This window comes from Trichomycterus rosablanca, chromosome 3 (genome assembly GCF_030014385.1).
Source record: "Trichomycterus rosablanca isolate fTriRos1 chromosome 3, fTriRos1.hap1, whole genome shotgun sequence".
NCBI classification, from domain to species: Eukaryota; Metazoa; Chordata; class Actinopteri; order Siluriformes; family Trichomycteridae; genus Trichomycterus; species Trichomycterus rosablanca.
Genome location: NC_085990.1, coordinates 45,125,111 through 45,146,186, shown reverse-complemented (window position 1 = coordinate 45,146,186; position 21,076 = coordinate 45,125,111). Strand labels below are relative to the sequence as shown.

The window sequence follows — 21,076 nt, the reverse complement described above, 5'->3', positions numbered from 1 at the left end:
TATTATAGAGGACAAGATAGTGTTTACTTTTTTCTGAAGAGCAGAGACTAATGGTACCGTCTCAAATTATATCAACCGCCCTATGTAGTGCACTATGTTGGACATGATATCATAGAACTTTTACAAAAATCGTCCTTAAAACGGCTGGTTTAAAGCCCCTGGTATCCAACAGTAGCTTAGATAACTACTTATTAATCATCCAGTGACTGTTAAAAGAAATGTTTGGTACTGTTAGGAAGTACCCTAAGTAGGGCATAGGCGACATTTGAGATGGGCGCACAGTCTCTCCTTAAACGGCGTTACTAACGAAGCAGAGTCACTGAACACTAACTTTTCCTTTTCTGCTCTTTGGCTATGCTGTAGTTCCTCACTGCCAAACAGGTTGTCCAGTTTCCTGCACTTTTCTGCATCTGCTTGCAGCTTTTTCTGTTTTTTATCACGGGCTTTTTCTGCACCTCCTTTACGCTTTTTCGACCATTTCTCCATCTCGCACTCATTCATAGTTTTTTTGTACTGGTGGTTGTGATTATGATTAATCCTGGGGGAGGGACATTTCTGTGATTGGCCAATGGACATGCAGTGAGGATACTGTGGTGGGCCAATGCACACTTCAGGATTATTATTCAGGAATATTTAAAACAGAATTTATTTTTCACTCCCTCAGCGGCCCAAATACAGAGCGGCCCACCGGGAAAACTCCCGACCCTCCCGATGGCCAGTCCATCCCTGGTTTCCATGGCCGAGCAGCTGCATCCAAGCCTTACATCACCAAGCGCAATGCAAAGCGTCAGATGCAGTGTTGTAAAGCACGTCGCCACTGGACTCTAGAGCAGTGGAGACGTGTTCTCTGGAGTGATGAATCACGCTTCTCTGTCTGCCAATTCGGTGGACGAGTCTGGGTTCGGCGGTTGCCAGGAGAACGGTACTTGTCTGACTGCATTGTGCCAAGTGTAAAGTTTGGTGGCGGGGGGATTATGGTGTGGGGTTGTTTTTTAGGAGTTGGGTTTGGCCCCTTAGTTCCAGTGAAAGGAACTCTTAATGCTTCAGAATACCAAGAGATTTTGGGCAATGTCATGTTCCCAACTTTGTGGGAACAGTTTGGGGTTGGCCCCTTCCTGTTCCAACATGACTGCACACCAGTGCAGAAAACAAGGTCCATAAAGACATGGATGAGCAAGTTTGGTGTGAAAAAACTTGACTGCCTGCACAGAGTCCTGACCTCAACCCGATAAAACACCTTTAGAATGAATTAGAGTGGAGACTGTGAGTCAGGCCTTCTTGTCCAACATCAGTGTCTGACCTCATAAATGCGCTTCTGGAAGAATGGTCAAAGATTCCCATAAACACACTCCTAAACCTTGTGGAAAGCCTTCCCAGAAGAGTTAAAGCTGTTATAGCTGCAAAGGGTGGGCTGACATTATATTAAACCCTATGGATTAGGAATGGGATGTCACTCATATGCATTCAGTTCATATGCGTGTGAAGGCAGACAAGTGAATACTTTTGTCAATATATGTCATGGACGATTTTGTATTTCCAGTTCACCTCACTTGCATGTGTTTGGACTGTGGGAGGAAACCGGAGCTCCCGGAGGAAACCCACACAGACACGGGAAGAACATGCAAACTCCATATGAAATGGACCCAGACCGCTCCACCTGGGAATCAAACCCAGGACCTTGCTGTGAGGTGACAGTGCTACCCACCAAGGCACCGTGTCACCCTAATAAAGACGTGGAAGGTTTTTCTAGAGCAACAAAACTGTAAGGTTCCTTCTGTTCAAAATGCTTTATTAATAAAATAGGAAAAATAAAAGTAGCACTTTAGATATGTTGGGCAGTTGTGGCTCAGCAGACAAGACTTGAACTAATTAAAAGGTGTGGGTTCAAATCCTACCACTGTAGGTCCCTCGAGTGAGGTCATGAACCTTAATCACTTGATTCAGTAGTAATTAGTTTTTAATTAAATCGTTTAGCACATCGGGGCAGTCTGTATGACCTGGGTAAACTGAATTGTTGGGAAATAAATGAGCTTGCAGATGGATATAGACATAAACCACATTCAGATCACATCATTTCTGATCTCCTTTTGCTTGTTCTTTCAGATAAAGCTCCTCATTTCTCTCGCCTGGGGGATGTCGAGGTCAATGCTGGGCAGAATGCCACCCTGCAGTGTGTGGCATCAGGTCGGGCGTCGGAGGCAGAAAAGTTTTTATTGGAGGTGAGTACACAGTGTCAGCAGAGATTACTTAATGTCGAGTGCAAGGTTGTCTTTTCTCCTGTGAAAGTCCAGGTGGCTGATCGATAAAATTGCGAGATGTGCTGGATTAATCATGCAATATTTATACACAGTGCAAAGGATTATAAAACTATAAGCAAGACCGTGTACAATTTAAAATCCGATAACACAATGGTAAAGATAAACTGTCGAATACCATGTGACCACTGGTTTTGTTTTAACTAAAATGCTATTGAACAGCTTGTGGTGCACGATTAATTCTCATGGTCATGGCCAAGAGCTGGCAGCCAAATAACCAATGTGGTTTAAAGAGAATTAAAAATCAAGCCACAGAGATAAGTAAAATTAAAAACCACTATTAATATCATAGTACAGATCACACAAGATGGAATTTCTCTTGGTACAGGTGTCAACATATTTTAGATCTAATAAAATATTATAGAAAAACATATACTATATATAAACATAGAATAGAGACATAAATAGATGGTACAGTATTAAACCCTAAGTAAAGAAGTGTGCAGTAGAGATATTAATGACATGCCTATTCAATATTAAATATGTATAGAGTAGGTTTGAATATTTACTAGCCCTCTTTTTACACTAGCAACCAAGCATTGTGTTCATATACAATACAGTAAGTCCTCTTACTGTTTTATTCCCAGAATGAGCTTGTATGTCCAAAAAGTTTGCAAGTCCAACAAAGTAAGCCTAAGCATCCAGCCAGGGCTGGACTGGGAACAAAATTCAGCCCTGGACTTTTTTCTTCACCAGCCCACTACAAGCACATCGCGCCACACATATCACCCCCTACTCAAATGTTAGATGATTGATATTAATAGTTTTCATCTATCTTACCACTAAAGTTATTAACTCACTATAATAAAAATTTTAATAATAAAAAAATAACTACAAACAATTATATATATATATATATATTTCCAACACTTTCCTTTGGGATTTATCCAAAGGATCCATCTATCACACATAAAATTTACAATTTCTCAAATGGTTCTATTGGATTTCCCCATCCTGTTTCATTAAACCGCAATAAATAAAATTAAACCTTTCTTTCATTTAACCTTTAACACTGGTAAATATGCTTTTTTCGCACTTTTATTCACACGTGATTCACGTTTGTTCCAAATTAGTGCATTGCTCCGATGAGCAAAGAAATAAATCGCATGTGTAAATACTTTACATGTTGACAAGGGAAATTAACCATGTGAGCTATGCACATAATCACTCTAAAAAATGTCCTGAACAGCTGCATTTTCCTTTCTGTATTATATAGGACAAGATAGTGTTTACTTTTTCTGAAGAGCAGAGACTAATGGTACCGTCTCAAATTATATTATATAATTATAAAAGAACCGGCTCTCTAAAAAGAGCCGAAATTCCCATCACTAGTTTTTGTACTGGTGGTTGTGATTACAGTTTATCCTGGGGGAGGGACATTTCTGTGATTGGCCAATGGACATACAGTGAGGATACTGTGGTGGGCCAATGAACACTTCAGGATTATTATTCAGGAATATTTAAAACAGAATTTATTTTTCACTCTCTCAGCGGCCCACATACAGAGCGGCCCACCGGGAAAACTCCCGACCTTCCCGATGGCCAGTCCATCCCTGCATCCAGCTAATGAGCATCCAACATCTGCCTCGCTTACTGATAGCAAGCTAGCCTATTTATCAAGTCCAACAGCTGTATGTACATACAGATGCTGACTTTCAGTGGTAAGACAGGACAGCATTTTTTTTGCCTCATTACACTAATTCTATATTGTCATTTTAGTGTCCACTGTTGTTGCTCGCTGCATCTTAGCATTACAAGAGAGACCATTGCTGCTTTTACGCTTAATACCAGACATCCTGGGTTTAAAATAGTACAATATTAACACAATTGGTAACACAAGCACTTGTTGGCAAAGCCTGCACGTGACTGAGATCAAGTAAACAATAACAACACTCTGCTCTCTTCCATCAAGTGCCAGAGATGTGAACTGACCTACCACACTGCCACTTAATTTGAAGTTCCGCCACAATTTTTAATTCTGTACTTTTTTTATTGCACACGCACACGTCCGCATTTTTGAAAGTTTGCAGGTTTGAAAGTTGAAGGTTTGCATTTAGAGGGCTTAACTGTATATTTAGACGATACGTTTACCTAATGTTGATGACAGGTAAACTGTAGTAATAATGTAGACAGTGTGAAGTCAGCAGGTCCCATATGTCTGCAAAACAGTGTTTCTCAACCTATTGATTATCTGGGCTATACAGTTTACAGTGTCTGTAAAATATTTACATGCATGTATAGTATATTACTATTTAAAAAATACTGCTTGCACGCTAATAGGCAAAGAAACAGTAATTGTCAAAGAGACAACATTAGAACAGTATAAATATTACATGAATTTGAGCCTGAGAAAATGGCTGGGTCTCAAACCCAAAACTTAAAATTAAGAGTAAGCAGCCTGAGTGTTGGTAAAGGGGACTTCCAGGATCAACTTTTGTAGGCCATAAGTACTGAACTATGTACTTTTTAAGTATAAACTTTAGAGTATGAAACACTCATTGGCTTATTAGCGACTTGACCTGTCACAAACTAGAACCTGCATGGGTGGAATATAAACAACTCACAACCCACAGCTATCATTGACAATTTTGTGCTAATTAGTGATAAGTGGAACCTCACTTTAGAAAATGGACACTTCTTGGTTTATTAGTGACTTATTAAATTTGTATAAACTCACTCACAACAATAACCCTGGCAACATCTAGAACCCACATGAATCCGAGTGCTGCCAATTACACACTGATAATGTACATTTAGGTAATATTTTATGCTCAGTAATTTGCATAACATAATTTTCTATAGCTATAAAACTGTAAGGTTCCTTGCTGTTTAAAATTAATAAAATAGAAAGATAGACATGTTGGGCAGTTGTGGCTCAGCAGATAAAGCTTGAACTAATTAAAAGGTGTGGGTTTAAATCCTACCCTGTAGGTCCCACGAGTAAGATTGAAGCCACTTGATTTAATTGTTATTGGCTTTTAATTAATTAAATTTGCGTAACATGGTCTTAATAAAGTGTTTATTGTGCATTATTACAACTAATTAGTGATTTCCACATAACAAACCCTCAATTATGTACTAATGTACTAAGGACATACTGAATAAACCTTAATGCATGACAAAAAAAAAAATCATTTATTACACATTACAGCATGTGCAGTTTATAAATGGAAGGTACATTTAGGTAATAATTCATAAAGTTTGAACTAATTAAAAGGTGTGTGGGTTTAAATCCTCAATCACTTGATTCAGTTGTTATTGATTGCAGTCGAGGTGGCTAAATTGCTGCTCACGCCTCCTCTGACCCGCGTGCAGCCCTTAGCGGGACCCTTTTTTACCCACTCACTCTGCACAGGCGCCTCTCTATCTGCTAATCAGGGTCCTTACACAGCATTTGAAGACCCCACCCACATAGTCCGGTCATTCCGCCCTAGCAGAAACGTGTCTGCTGCAGGCACTGCCAACTATGCCTGCTAGATGGCGCTCAGCCGACCTTTGGCAACGCCGAGTTTCGAACCATGGAGTTCAGAATCTCGGCACTGGTGTGCTAGTGGAATATCCCTCTGCGGCACCTGGGCCCCCCAGAATCAACTTTTGTAGGCCTTAAGTACTAAAGTATATAATTTTTATGTATATACTTAAGAATATGGATCACATCTTGCTTTATTAGTGACTAATTAAACTCTCATTAGCTCCAAATATGCAGTAAACCTGTCATGAACCAATAAACTAACTAACCACACGTTAACAAATTAAAATAAAGTGTTACCACATGCAGTATGTGCAATTTATATATATGGAAGACGGACAAAACTAAATTGTGTGGTCTTCAACAAACTTAAAGGTAAGAATAAGCAGCCTGAGTGTTGGTAAAAGTTCCAGAATCAGTTTTTGTAAACCGTAAGTACTGAAGAATACACTAACCAGCCATAACAATATGACCACCTTCTTGTTTCTACACTCACTGTCCATTTTATCAGCTCCACTTACCATACAGAAGCACTTTGTAGTTCTACAATTACTGACTGTAGTCCATCTGTTTCTCTGCATGCTTTGTTAGCCCCCTTTCATGCTGTTCTTCAATGGTCAGGACCCCCCAGGACCACTACAGAGCAGGTATTATTTTGGGTGGTGGATAATTCTCAGCACTGCAGTGACACTGACATGGTGGTGGTGTGTTAGTGTGTGTTGTGCTGGTATGAGTGGATCACACACATTAATGCTGATGGAGTTTTTAAACACCTCACTGTCACTGCTGGACTGAGAATAGTCCACCAACCAAAAATATTCAGCCAACAGCGCCCCGTAGGCAGCATCCTGTGACCACTGATGAAGGTCTAGAAGATGACCAACTCAAACAGCAGCAATAGATGAGCGCTCGTCGTTCTTTTCTTTCCTTTAGCACCGCTTTTGTCCAGGCCCTTTTTTCTTCCGTTGATGTAAATATTTTTTTGTATATTGAATGACCCACGGTATGCGTACCAGCCAAAGTAAACTCTGGCTTCACCTACTGCGTCTACATTTACATTTACATCTAGTTTTGTGTTTTTTCCTATGTCCCCAGTCTACAGTTTTATTTCCTATTGTACCACCTCTATAACCACTACTGTTACTGACCCTACATCCCCTAGTATCCATATTGGGTACATAACACTTTATATCTACAAGGTGAACCAACTAGGTAGGAGTGTCTAATAGAGTGGACAGTAAGTAGACACAGTATTTAAAAACTTCAGCAGCGCTGCTGTGTCTGATCCACTCATACCAGCACAACACACACTAACACACCACCACCATGTCAGTGTCACTGCAGTGCTGGGAATGTTCCACCACCTAAATAATACCTGCTCTGTGGTGGTCCTGACCATTGAAGAACAGAGTGAAAACATATATAGAGGTATATAGAGAAATAGATGAACTACAGTCAGTAATTGTAGAACTACAAAGTGCTTCTATATGGTAAGTGGAGCTGATAAAATGGACAGTGAGTGTAGAAACAAGGGGGTGGTTTTAATGTTATGACTGATCAGTGTATGTTTATTATTATTTTTCCCTTAAAATAAAGTGTTGCCACATACAATATGTGCAATTTCTAGAATATATGGTAGCTGGACAAAACTTAATTGTGCATGAGATGTGGTACAGATGAAAACATCTGTACCTCTGTACACCAACAGATCAACCTCATGCCATGATTGCAGCTCTGACCTGTTGAAATTCTTCACTCTGCCATCTTCTGACAAACAAATAAGAACAGATGTTGGACCATTGTAGTGCACTGACACCAAATGTCCACTCATGGTGTTTGTAAAAACTACTAAAAGGCTTTAACACTCTTCGTAGAGGCTGGGAAATACTGGCTTCTGAGAATAATAAATGATACTATGTGATTGTCACATTTCAAGGACAAGGACAAATGCTTGTAGTAATATGCTGTCACAAAAGCAGAATAAACACCATGTAGCTTTCTGATTTCTGCTCAGCACATGCAGTGGGGAATACATGCCCCCCATCATCACTACCAATTATGCATGTCTTATCTTAGCTGGGTACCTGCTGCAACTGAGCGTGTTTTGTTTAAGTCATAAAAACACGCTGATTCCTGTCAGACAAACGCGTTGTTCCACCGTCTATGCTATAATTAGTCGGTCCAAACAGATTGTGTGTGATCTGTACACAGCTTGCGCTTATTGTTAACCCCCCCCCATATGTGGCTAATTCGATGAATGATGTAATTGCAGGGTGATACAGAAACACTTTAGCTGAACCTTTAGTTATTGTAATGATAAACTGTACGTTAGTGTATGGGAAGGAGGGGGTGTACATTAGAAATTAGGGTTATATATTTATTATGAACACTTGACAATAACTTGATAAATAAAATAAACACACAGGCAATTAAAGTGCATTACCATTGTTTGGTGAAATTCTATACCCTGGGCACGGTGGCTTAGTGGGTAGCACTAATGCCTCACAGCAAGAAGGTCCTGGGTTCGATCCCCAGGTGGTGCGGTCCGGGTCCTTTCTGTGCTGAGTTTGCATGTTCTCCCCGTGTCCGCGTGGGTTTCCTCCGTGTGCTCCGCTTTCCTCCCACAGTCCAAAAACATGCCACCAGGCTAATTGGAAACACTAAATTGTCCTATAGATACTTAGCCGCTAGATGCACAAACCAGTGCATTGTAGTCCCAAGCCCGGATGAATAGTGAAGGTTGTGTCAGGAAGGGCATCCGGAGTTAAAACTGTGCCAAATCCCACCGGTAACCCCTAACAGGAAGAAGCCGGAATTGCCAACCCCGTAAAAATGGGGCAAAGGCTGGGGAACAAGAAGAAGAAGAATAAGAGGTGAAATTCTGTACCTATTTGTAATGTCGCACACCTACCTTTTCATTTGATAAATTGATCTTGAATCCGAGATGGCGGCAATCAAGATGGCCGGTGTTAGCTCAAAGGTTAAGGTACAGAACTAGTAATCAAGAGGTTGCTGGTTTAAGCCTTATATCTGCCAGGTTGTCACTGTTGTCACGGTCACAATTGTAAGTCGCCTTGGATAAAAACGTTTGCTGTGGCGCAGCGGTAAAATCACACTAGCACACAAGTTGGTTCGAAACTCAGCTCTGCCATCCGACTGGGCTGGGCGCCTACATGAACAACGATTGACTGTTGTTCATACATCATTCAGCCAGATAGGGAATTTCTCATAACTGAGGCAATTATGAGCTCTTCTGTCTGATTTATAATGCCTACTTAGAGTCGACGGATAATGCTTTGATCAGGGTGTGACTCTCCGTACACAAAGGTGATCTGCATATGAACTTGTCTCGTGCAGGTGAAAAGATGCAGTCGGCTACTGCACATGTGTCGGAGGGGGCGTGTGTCAGTCTCGCCCTCCCCAATCATGGCGGGGACTGGCATCAATAGAGAGGAAGCAAAATGCAAGGGGGTAGTTGGATACGCAAAAAGTTGGGAGAAATAGGAGAGAAAATGCATAAACAATGTATATATATATATATATATATATATACTTATATATACTGTATATCTGTATCTATTTCATATAAAGATGTAGAAACACTTATGTAAAATATTAACGGTTCGGCAGACGGTGATCTAATTTCAGACATAAGCTGTAGGAGAAACCTGTCAAGCCATGTTACCAACATTTACATTTGCAGCATTTAGCAGACTTTTTAAAATATATATATATTTAAATATATATTGGGCATATTGGGATTAACAAAAACTTCTCAAAAACAAAACTTGAAAAAAATATATGTATTTATTTATTTATTTATTTATTTTTCCAAAGCAATTTTAAATATAAATAACATTAGCATTTCAGAATGCTTAGAATAGCTTAGAAAATAGAGCTAATTAGCACAACCACAAAACGTTTAATACTATTTAATAGTGCTGTGAAAATTAAGTGATAGTTTCCAACAGTTTATTAAACACGAAGGTTAAAGCTTCAGGTTGGGAAAACCTTACATTTTAATATGTTAGTTTAATTCATTTTACTATAAAATATCTAAGATTAAGATAAATACACTTTTTAAACATGGGACAAAAGACATATAAGAAATAATTAAAACTGCATGTAAAATGCAGTTTAACCAGTAGTTCCATGTATACCCTCACAGCTATGGTCACTGGAGTCTATGATGTACAGACAGCATTCCAGGTCTTTTTTGGAAAAAATGGATGCTGTGTGCTCCGGACCAAAGACCAAACGGACCATCCAGACTGTTATCAGCAACAAGTTCAAAAGATAGGGTCTGTCACGGTATGGGGCTGTGTCAGTGCCCTTGGCAAAGGTCATTTACACTTCTGTGATGGCAGCATTAATGCAGAAAAGTACATTGAGATCTTAGAGCAACATGTGCTGCCTTCAAGACGTCATCTTTTCCAGTGACGTCCATGCATTTATTAACAAGACGATGCAAAACCACATGCTGCACACATTAAAAAGGCATGGCTGTGAAGGAAGAGGGTACGGGTACTGGACTAGCCTGCCTGCAGTCCTGACTTGTACCCAATAAAAAATGGTGGAGAATTTTGAACTAAAAAATGCGACAACTACGACGTGTTTGCAGGAAGAATGGGACAAAATAAAAGCTGAAACACTAAATCACTTGGTATCCTCGGTGCCAAAATGTCTTTTAAGTGTGGTGAAAAGCAATGTCAACATTACAAACTGGTAAATACTTTACTTTCCCAACTCTTTTGGAATGTGTTAAAGGCCTGAAATGCAGGAATGGATGTTTATTAATAAATGAAATGAAGTTGAGCAGATAAAATATGAAATATATCAGGTTTATCCTGTCTGCAATCAAATAAACGTCAAAGTACATGTAAAGAAACTCTGTGTTTTTTATTATTTGGGGTTGTATTACAATAATTAAACTATTAGCATGCAAGCAAACAGTCAGTGAGAGACCATGTGATTCCACAGATAAACACATCAGATCCAGAAAGGTTTGATTCTCTATTATAGACATGAAATTAGAATGCGAGGCTTTTACTTATGTTCAAAACCATGTTTAATTATTGAAATGATGGGGAAAAGGTCGCTTTTGTTGTTTTCTGAAACCCCCTCAGGATATTACACTGTTTTTTTATTAGATTATTTAATGTATTTATTTATTACTCCTTTTCTTCCTGTCGTCAAATGAAAGTTTGAATCTCAGCTCTCCCATGCAGCCACTTGGGCCGTTGAGCAAGGCCCTTAACCTTTTCTGCCCCAGAGTCACCGTACAATGGCTGACCCTGCACCCTGACCCCAGCTTCCAAGCAAGCTGGGATATGTAAAGAAAGAATTCTGTTGTACTGTACACCTGTATATGTATAAATGACAAATAAAGACATTCTATCCTGTTCTATATCAAACACAGATTAACTTTTTTTTCCTCAATGAAATGGAGGCAGTTGTAGCCTAGTGGTTAAGGTACTGGACTAGTAATCGGAAGGTTGCCGGTTCAAGACACACCACTGCCAGGTTACCACTGTTGGGCCCTTGAGCAAGACCCTTAACCCTCAATTGCGTAGACTGTATACTGTCACAGTACTGAAAGTCGCTTTGAATAAAAAAAGCGTCCACTAAATGCTGAAAATGTAAATGTAAAAAGGCTTTTTGGCAGGTATTGAGTTAGGCCTGACTGAATTTAAAGCTATTACCTGAATTAAAACCTGAGGCTGACTATATTATGGCCCAAGCCTGGCCATAATCATCTAATTGTCTCATAATTCCATGCATTAGGCAAGGCAAGGCAAGTTTATTTGTATAGCACCTGTCATACACAGTGGCAATTCAAAGTGCTTTACATAAGGAAAAAAAAAAATTTTAAGCATTAAAAAGCTGTTTTTTTCCCCCAGGTCACATGACCTGCAAATGTAATAAATCACTTAAATGTGTTGGTAAAATACTACAGGAATAAAAACACATTGTGATTATACAAGAAAATAATCCCTCTGGAGATGTGTTTATGATTTATTGATACTGTCATTTCACTCAGGGCGGCACGGTGACGGTGGGTAGCATTGTCGCTTCACAGCAAGAAGGTCCTGGGTTTATTCCTGGGTCCTTTCTGTGTAGAGTTTGCATGTTCTCCCTGTGTCCTCCACATGCTTTGGTTTCCTCCCGCAGTCCAAAGACATGCAGTCAGGTTAATTGGAGATACTAAATAGTCTGTGACTGTTTGACATAAAAAACTTGAACTGATGAATCTTGTGTAACTAGTAACTACCTGCCCTGTCATGGATATAACCAAAGTGTGTAAAACATGACGTTAAAATGCTAATAAAACTGTCACAGACTTTGCCTTAAGCCTGACTTGATGATGCAATTCTTGTTTTAATGGTTTAGATTTTTTTTTTTCTTAATATTTTTGTGTATCTTTGTGATTGGCTGCAGAAACAACATTTTTACAAGAGCAATTTACAACTGCAACAAAAAAGGGGCGTGAGATCAAATACAAGTACCTGATGCTAATTGCTTTAACATTCTCATAAATGTTTATTTATTTTTAATTTTTTTTATTAGACAGGTGCAGTTAATTAGTCTGTACTGATTTATCCTTGGGTGGCTCGGTGGGTAGCACTGTCGCCTCACAGCAAGAAGGTCCTGGGTTCGATCCCCAGGCGGGGCGGTCCAGGTACTTTCTGTGTGGAGTTTGCATGTTCTCCCTGTGTCTGTGTGGGTTTCCAAAAACATGCAGTCAGGTTAATTGCCATGCCCCCCCCCCCCCCCCGCACAGCCCTAATTAAATGAGCGGTTAAGTGAGTGAGTGATTTATCCTTACAAAGTCTTCATCTCAAATCGTGTCCTACATGGTGAAGCAGTCAAGTTCATCGTGGGTGTGAGGATGTAAACTGTGTATTGGGGCATATTGGGATTAACAAAAACTTCTGAAAAACAAAACTTGAAAAAAAAAAAAAATTTATTCATTTATTTATTTTTCCAAAGAACAAAATTTACTAAAATGACAATACATTTATTTTATGTCTGTGTTTATCTTTTTTTTCCCCTTTTATGAGTCCATGTGGATATTTATTTTCTCTATTTTCTCTTTTGACATGTAGAAGGTGGATTGGCCATTGTAAAATATGTAGAAGGTGGATTGGGCACTGTAAAATATGTAGAAGGTGGATTGGGCACTGTAAAATATGTAGAAGGTGGATTGGCCACTGTAAAATACGTAGAAGGTGGATTGGCCACTATAAATTTTCCACTAGCTACAGTGTATCACAAAAGTGAGTACACCCCTCACATTTCTGCAGATATTTAAGTATATCTTTTCATGGGACAACACTGACAAAATGACACTTTGACACAATGAAAAGTAGTCTGTGTGCAGCTTATATAACAGTGTAAATTTATTCTTCCCTCAAAATAACTCAATATACAGCCAATAATGTCTAAACCACCGGCAACAAAAGTGAGTACACCCCTTAGTGAAAGTTCCTGAAGTGTCAATATTTTGTGTGGCCACCATTATTTCCCAGAACTGCCTTAACTCTCCTGGGCATGGAGTTTACCAGAGCTTCACAGGTTGCCACTGGAATGCTTTTCCACTTTTCCATGACGACATCACGGAGCTGGTGGATATTCAAGACTTTGCGCTCCTCCACCTTCCGCTTGAGGATGCCCCAAAGATGTTCTATTGGGTTTAGGTCTGGAGACATGCTTGGCCAGTCCATCACCTTTACCCTCAGCCTCTTCAATAAAGCAGTGGTCGTCTTAGAGGTGTGTTTGGGGTCATTATCATGCTGGAACACCCAGTTTCCGGAGAGAGAGGATCATGCTCTGCTTCAGTATTTCACAGTACATATTGGAGTTCATGTGTCCCTCAATGAAATGTAACTCCCCAACACCTGCTGCACTCATGCAGCCCCAGACCATGGCATTCCCACCACCATGCTTGACTGTAGGCATGACACACTTATCTTTGTACTCCTCACCTGATTGCCGCCACACATGCTTCAGACCATCTGAACCAAACAAATTAATCTTGGTCTCATCAGACCATAGGACATAGTTCCAGTAATCCATGTCCTTTGTTGACATGTCTTCAGCAAACTGTTTGCGGGCTTTCTTGTGTAGAGACTTCAGAAGAGGCTTCCTTCTGGGGTGACAGCCATGCAGACCAATTTGATGTAGTGTGCGGCGTATGGTCTGAGCACTGACAGGCTGACCCCCCACCTTTTCAATCTCTGCAGCAATGCTGACAGCACTCCTGCGCCTATCTTTCAAAGACAGCAGTTGGATGTGACGCTGAGCACGTGCACTCAGCTTCTTTGGACGACCAACGCGAGGTCTGTTCTGAGTGGACCCTGCTCTTTTAAAACGCTGGATGATCTTGGCCACTGTGCTGCAGCTCAGTTTCAGGGTGTTGGCAATCTTCTTGTAGCCTTGGCCATCTTCATGTAGCGCAACAATTCGTCTTTTAAGATCCTCAGAGAGTTCTTTGCCATGAGGTGCCATGTTGGAACTTTCAGTGACCAGTATGAGAGAGTGTGAGAGCTGTACTACTAAATTGAACACACCTGCTCCCTATGCACACCTGAGACCTAGTAACACTAACAAATCACATGACATTTTGGAGGGAAAATGACAAGCAGTGCTCAATTTGGACATTTAGGGGTGTAGTCTCTTAGGGGTGTACTCACTTTTGTTGCCGGTGGTTTAGACATTAATGGCTGTATATTGAGTTATTTTGAGGGAAGAATAAATTTACACTGTTATATAAGCTGCACACAGACTACTTTTCATTGTGTCAAAGTGTCATTTTCTCAGTGTTGTCCCATGAAAAGATATACTTAAATATCTGCAGAAATGTGAGGGGTGTACTCACTTTTGTTATACACTGTATAAGTGAATGTGTTGTGCTCTTTAGATTAAATCGGTCCTGGTTGGATGTCTGTCTTGCACTTAGAATTGTTAACTGATGCTGGAACCACTGTGACCATGTTTAGAATAAAGTAATACATTTGAGGGTGGCACTGTGGCTCGGTGGATAGCAGTGACACCTTACAGCAAGAAGGTTTGATTCCTGGGTTTGATTTCCAGGTGGAGAGGTCTGGGTCCTTTCTGTGGGGAGTTTGCATGTTCTCCATTTGTCTGCATGGGTCTCCTCCCACAGTCAGGTCAATTGAAGGTGTGAGGGCATGTTTGTGTGTGAGTTTGTTTTTGCCCTGTGATCGACTGGCACCCTGTCCAGTGTGTGTCCCATTTTCAGCTCAGTGAATCGTACCCACCACAACCCTGAAGAGGATAAAGCAGTGGTAAAACAGGCGATGATTCATTGAATGAATGATTAATTCAAAGAGATTATTAGGGGTCCTAATGTACCGATAAATTCACATATTATGAATTTAAACAAAACAAAAAAAAAAATTAAAATAATATGCTTTTAGGTTTTGGTTTTGATTCATTCAGAAGTACAGTTGACTCAGTAAACTGAATCATGAGCTGAGTACTTTGTTGGTAGACTGTTGATGGGCTAACAGCATCCATTAACAGTTCATGTCAAGGACGTTTCCTCCATTCAGCACTTATACAGATAGTGAAATAATAAATAAAGCCTGGCTGAGTGTGTGATTAAATTATAATGTGTTTACTTTTGTCCACTTCAGCGGCACAATGGAGAGGTGTCATCAGGTGGCTCGGTCAAGCACCTCGGCCGCAATCGCTTCGCTGTGTCCTTCCAGCTGGAGGACGTCCAGAAGCCAGAGCAGGACCTGTACCGCTGTGTCACCCAGTCACCCAAAGGCTCCGGTGTCTCTAACTTTGCTGAACTCGTTGTGAAAGGTAAATGGTTTCTTTTAGTGCTTTTAATTTTAAAATTTTAATAGAGAATATTTATTATTACATTACTCACAGCTTCTTTTTTCTCCACCTTCCAAAACATCAATATGTGGGTTTGAATGAATTTATTGTTGCTTAACTGAGAGACCCAGTGTTTTCAGAATAGACTCCTGATTCACAGTGACTCTGACCTCAATAAAACAGTTACTGCAAAGATCAGCATCAATTAAAGCAATAAGCCACGAGAGGCCCTGCATTACTGTGATTTTAGCACTGGGATGACGCGAAGCGGAGTGCCTAAAACTTCTTTCCCCGTGCTAAAATCATAACAGTAATGCACGGTCTCGAGTGGCTTATTGCTTTTATAAAACGGCGGTCAACATAAAATATAATAAATACAACAATGTTTAATTCATAAATGTATTTATTGTGTATAAACTTACAATAAAGCATTCTTCCGCGACGCAAAATAGTTCGATTAACAGTGTTGCTAGGCAACATGAGAGCGAAAATAACATAAATGTTTTCTATTCAGTGGCGTATTAATATGGAATGATGTGAGGTGGTCATAGGTGTGCGTTTATCTGGGATTTTACAACGGCTTCGAACGCGGCTCAGCCAATCAGATTTTAGGACCGGAACTATCCGTTTTATAAATCACATTTTAAACTTGAGCGTTATTATGGACTTGGCCCCATATTAGATTTTGAATTATGACTGCAGGGATTTGGTTTCTTATAGCAACATAAGCATTATAAAACGGATGGTTCCGGTCCTAAAATCTGATTGGCTGAGCCGCGTTCGAAGCCGTTGTAAAATCCCCGATAAACGCACACCGAGGACCACCTCACATCATTCCATATTAATACGCCACTGAATAGAAAACATTTATGTTATTTTCGCTCTCATGTTGCCTAGCAACACTGTTAATCGAACTATTTTGCGTCGCGGAAGAATGCTTTATTGTAAGTTTATACACGATAAATACATTTATGAATTAAACATTGTTGTATTTATTATATTTTATGTTGATTGCCGTTTTATAAAAGCAATAAGCCACTCGAGACCGTGCATTACTGTTATGATTTTAGCACGGGAAAGAAGTTTTAGTCAAACGTCATCCCCGTGCTAAAATCACAGTAATGCACGGCCTCTCGTGGCTTATTGCTTTATTTAAGGAGTAGTTCTTTAGGTCAGGAGTGTAGTTATATGGGTAGCTAAAAGTGACTTTTTTTAAATATACAAGTCATAAAAGCCTAATGGCACAGAGTAATGGGTGACTTAAAATCGTTATTTATTAAAAACATAATGTTATTTATTATAGGAACAACGTTATCCAACGTATAAGCCCCATCTAAAATTCACTGTCGAACGGCATGGTGCTTTGGTGGGTAGCACTGTCGCCTCACAGCAAGAAGGTCCTGGTTTTGATCCCCAGGTGGGGAAGACCAGGTCCTTTTTGTGTGGAGTTTGCATGGTCTTCCCGTGTCTTTGTGGATTTCCTCCAGGAGCTTTGGTTTTCTGCCACAGTCCAAAATTAGCAAATACATTTAAAAGGCTTTAGGACTCTACCAAACCACAGTGAGAGCCACAGTCTGGGTTTTGAGTGGTCCAGTCAAAGTTGTGACTTGGACAGAGATGTTGCAAGACTTGAACTGATGATTTAAAGCCTTCTTATAACATTCTAGAAAATGTTTAGCAACAAGTTCTACATATGTGGTTAAAAATTTAGATATTTATTATGAAATATTTATTTATTTATTGCTGGGGCGGCACGGTGGCTCTATGGGTAGCACTGACTCCTCACAGCAAGAAGTTCCTGGGTTCAATCCCCAGGTGGTGCAGTCCAGGTCCTTTCTGTGTGGAGTTTGCATGTTCTCCCTGTGTCTGCGTGGGTTTACTCCGGGTGCTCTAGTTTCCTCCCACAATCCAAAGACATGCAAAAATTACTTTTAGATCCTAATCCTAATTAACTAATACATTTATAAGGCTCTAGGACTCTCTAGGACCAAACTACAGTCAGAGCCACAGTCTTTGGGTTTTGGGTGGTACAGTCAAAGTTGTGACTTGGATGTTGCAAGACCTGAATTGATGATTTTAAGCCATTACAAAAAAAAACTATACATATGAGGTTATGAATTAATTATTTTATAATTGCTGGGGCGGCATGGTGGCTCTATGGGTAGCACTGTCGCCTCACAGCAAGAAGGTCCTGGGTTCAATCCCCAGGTGGGGTGGTCCGGGCCCTTTCTGTGTGGAGTTTGCATGTTCTCCCTGTGTCTGTGTGGGTTTCCTCCGGGAGCTTCAGTTTCCTTCCACAGTCCAAAGACGTGCAAGTGAGGTGAATTGGAGATACAAAATTGTCCATTACTGTGTTTGACATTAAACTTAAACTGATGAATCTTGTGTAATGAGTAACTACCCGTCCTGACGTTAAATCCTAATAAATAATAATAATAATTTATTTATTGCTAAGCTCTCTTTGTCTAATGTCATGTCAGCATGACAAATATGCAATAACAGATGCCATCAGAAAAGTAACAATCACAACGCTCTACTCTTTCCGTTTGACTCTTGAGATTCACAGTTGAAATGAAATCAGAAGCTACACTGATATAATATTTAGTCAAAGCCAGCGATTGCTAAGCTGCATGATCCTGGATTCAGTTTTTCCACTCCACTTATCATGCACCGCAGCGAGCCAACCTCTCATAACTCTGCTAACCTCCGAGCCTGACACCAGGCTGTCAGGTCAGGATGACAGCTCTCAGCAAGCAGTAACTTCTCATTCCCAGCTATTCTCTAATGCCTAAACCCTAGAGAGAGACAGCACTAAAATAAGGACAGAGGAGGACGGAGCTCTCATCACTTGCCTGTACCACGCCTGATCGTCTCTCTGACTAAGTCTGAGAGCCGGCTCCGGGCTAATCCTATTGATAGATGTAGCAGGAAGGATTATGTGGAGGTTAGTGTTTGGTGCATGACAAAGTTGCCTAAAAAACGTAGCTTTATTAAACCCCCCGGCTGTTTCCATAAATGTAGCGTTAAACCCCTATCAAATGGAAGGGCATGAAATTAAGTTATGTGCTAAAACAAGGACTGCATGTCTGACCTGTGTTCAGTGCTTCTCATTATTCATGTGTTGTTGGCCTGTAGTGAAATACATAAATGATCATTTAAGTGTTATAACTGCTCATGATTGTGCAGCTATTACGAGGAATGTTATTCCCTAGATATTGACTGTCTTGCGGTAATGGCAAACAAATGCTAATATATGCAATTTAAAAACAAAACAGGATTAAAGCTGTTTAGCTTTGTTTTGCTTGGAAAAGAATACATTTTAATTTTTCATTTTTAGTAACTGTTTCATTTTTATCAGGTTCATGTTGGGTCCGAAACCTAGGAAGGGTTCCTGTCCTTCAAATGACATCAGATCTCATTTACTTGTTCATTCTTAAATGTTGTCAGTCTAAATGAAATTCAGTAGGTGACTTTTCCTACAATGTTTTAATGATGCAGAATTAATTAGGTGTATTTATTTATTTATTTATTTTTAGCTTAGTTTCCTGTCCAGTGATTATTATTTTTGTATTTGTTATTATTTATTTATTTATTTTATTTTTATACATTTTGACCATTTTTACAATGTTATTTTTACAGTGACTTTTCTTACAATGTTTTAATGATGCAGAATTAATTAGGTGTATTTTTAACTTATTTTCTTTTTCTTTAGCTTGGTTTCCTGTCCAGTGATCTCATGCACCCATTATTTATTTATTTATTATTTTTTATACATTTTGACAATTTTTTTATGTTGTCAGATCTAAAAATAATTCAGTAGGTGACTTTTTCTACAATGTTTTAATGATGCAGAATTAATTAGGTGTATTTTTATTTATTTTTATTTATTTATTTTTATTTATTTACTTTTTTATAGTTTCCTGTCCAGTGATCTCATGCACCAATTATTTATTTATTTATTTTTATTTTTTATACATTTTGACTTTTTTAATGTTGGCAGGTCTAAAAGAAATTCAGTAGGTGGTACAATGTTTTAATGATGCAGAATTAATTAGGTGTATTTTTTATTTTTATTTATTATTGGGGTTTTTTTTAGCTTAGTTTCCTGTCCAGTGATCTCATGCACCCATTATTATTTATTTATTTTTATTTTTATTTTTTATACATTTTTCTATGTTGTCAGGTCTAAAAGAAATTCAGTAGGTGACTTTTCCTACAATGTTTTAATGAAGCAGAATTAATTGGGTGTATTTGTATTCATTTTTTTAGCTTAGTTTCCTGTCCAGTGATCTCATGCACCCATTATTTTTTTTTTATTATTCAACTATTATCACAATATTTTTTGATAATTGCTAACATAAAAGTAGAAGAAAAAAAACACTTCACTGCAAAGCATGACTAAAAAAGGTCCAACCATCCTAAACATGATTATTTGATCATGATTATATCTTAACAATTAATCCAGTACAGTGGTACCTTGTAACTTGCTGTCCCCTAAACTCAAAATCCCTTCACTTGAGAAATTTGTACCCTTAAACTCGACGTTTCCCTTAAACTTGACTGCTTTGTTCAGCGCTCGGCTTGAGTGGTGCAGTAAAACATCATCAAAGTGCGAATATGAGTAAATCTGCATTTGTGTGGAATAACCGTCAAATCCACTCTGAAAGCTCCACATGTATCTGTGTTTATCTGGATTTTCCTCCTGTTTTACTTTTAAACTTGTGTTATAGCTCGGGGTGCTGAGAAATTGCGAGAATCAGCTTTTCAGACAGAGTCTGTTAAAAAAAAAAACCCTAATGTGATTTAATGTTTAAAAAACAATGACATAGAAACACTAAACCTTTCTTAATTATTACTGCTTATAAATTCTCTCCACTAATTAAATTCTTCGCTCGTTGTTTTAGTACAGTAAGTCAGGTTATCCTTTGTGCGATGCCACACTCTATAGGGAATAACGGCGCAGCCAGCTCAAAAACGGTTTTGCCACTTCTCATGTGAATGCACCTTTACTAAACTTGCTAAGGAATACAGTATTCCTAGATCAAGCGTCTCCACGATTAAGAAGCATACGAAAACAATAAACACATAAAAGTAAAGAGCAGGATTTATTGTATTTAACTCTTTTTCTATTGTATTACAGTAGTTTTTATTTTATATTTGTGTTATTTTAAGTGTATAAGTGTCAAAAACAACCCCATTATTTTACATTAGCCTAAAATATACGCAGTTCTACGAGACCATGGAATGCGTTAACATGTTTCCCCATACATCCTTATGGGAAAAAAATACCTTGAAACTCAATGTCTTTTAAACTCAACGCCACTCCCAGAACTAATAGATGTCGAGTTTCAAGGTACCACTGTATTTTAAAGCTAAGTAGTTACTAACTACATAGTGTTTTAATGCAACATCCACCCTAAGTATGGACATGATTTAATAT

General features: G+C 39.1%; 1 protein-coding gene across 8 annotated transcripts in view; it reads left to right on the top strand.

The window, feature by feature from the left end:
- Positions 1–21,076, top strand: part of ptprub (protein tyrosine phosphatase receptor type Ub) — a 516,837-nt gene that overhangs the window by 289,209 nt on the left and 206,552 nt on the right. For all 8 annotated transcript variants that reach the window (XM_062991362.1, XM_062991366.1, XM_062991365.1 and 5 more), the window contains exons 5-6: positions 2,104–2,219; positions 15,444–15,618. In XM_062991362.1, the coding sequence (XP_062847432.1) occupies positions 2,104–2,219; positions 15,444–15,618 (291 nt within the window). The remainder of the gene's footprint in view (positions 1–2,103; positions 2,220–15,443; positions 15,619–21,076) is intronic.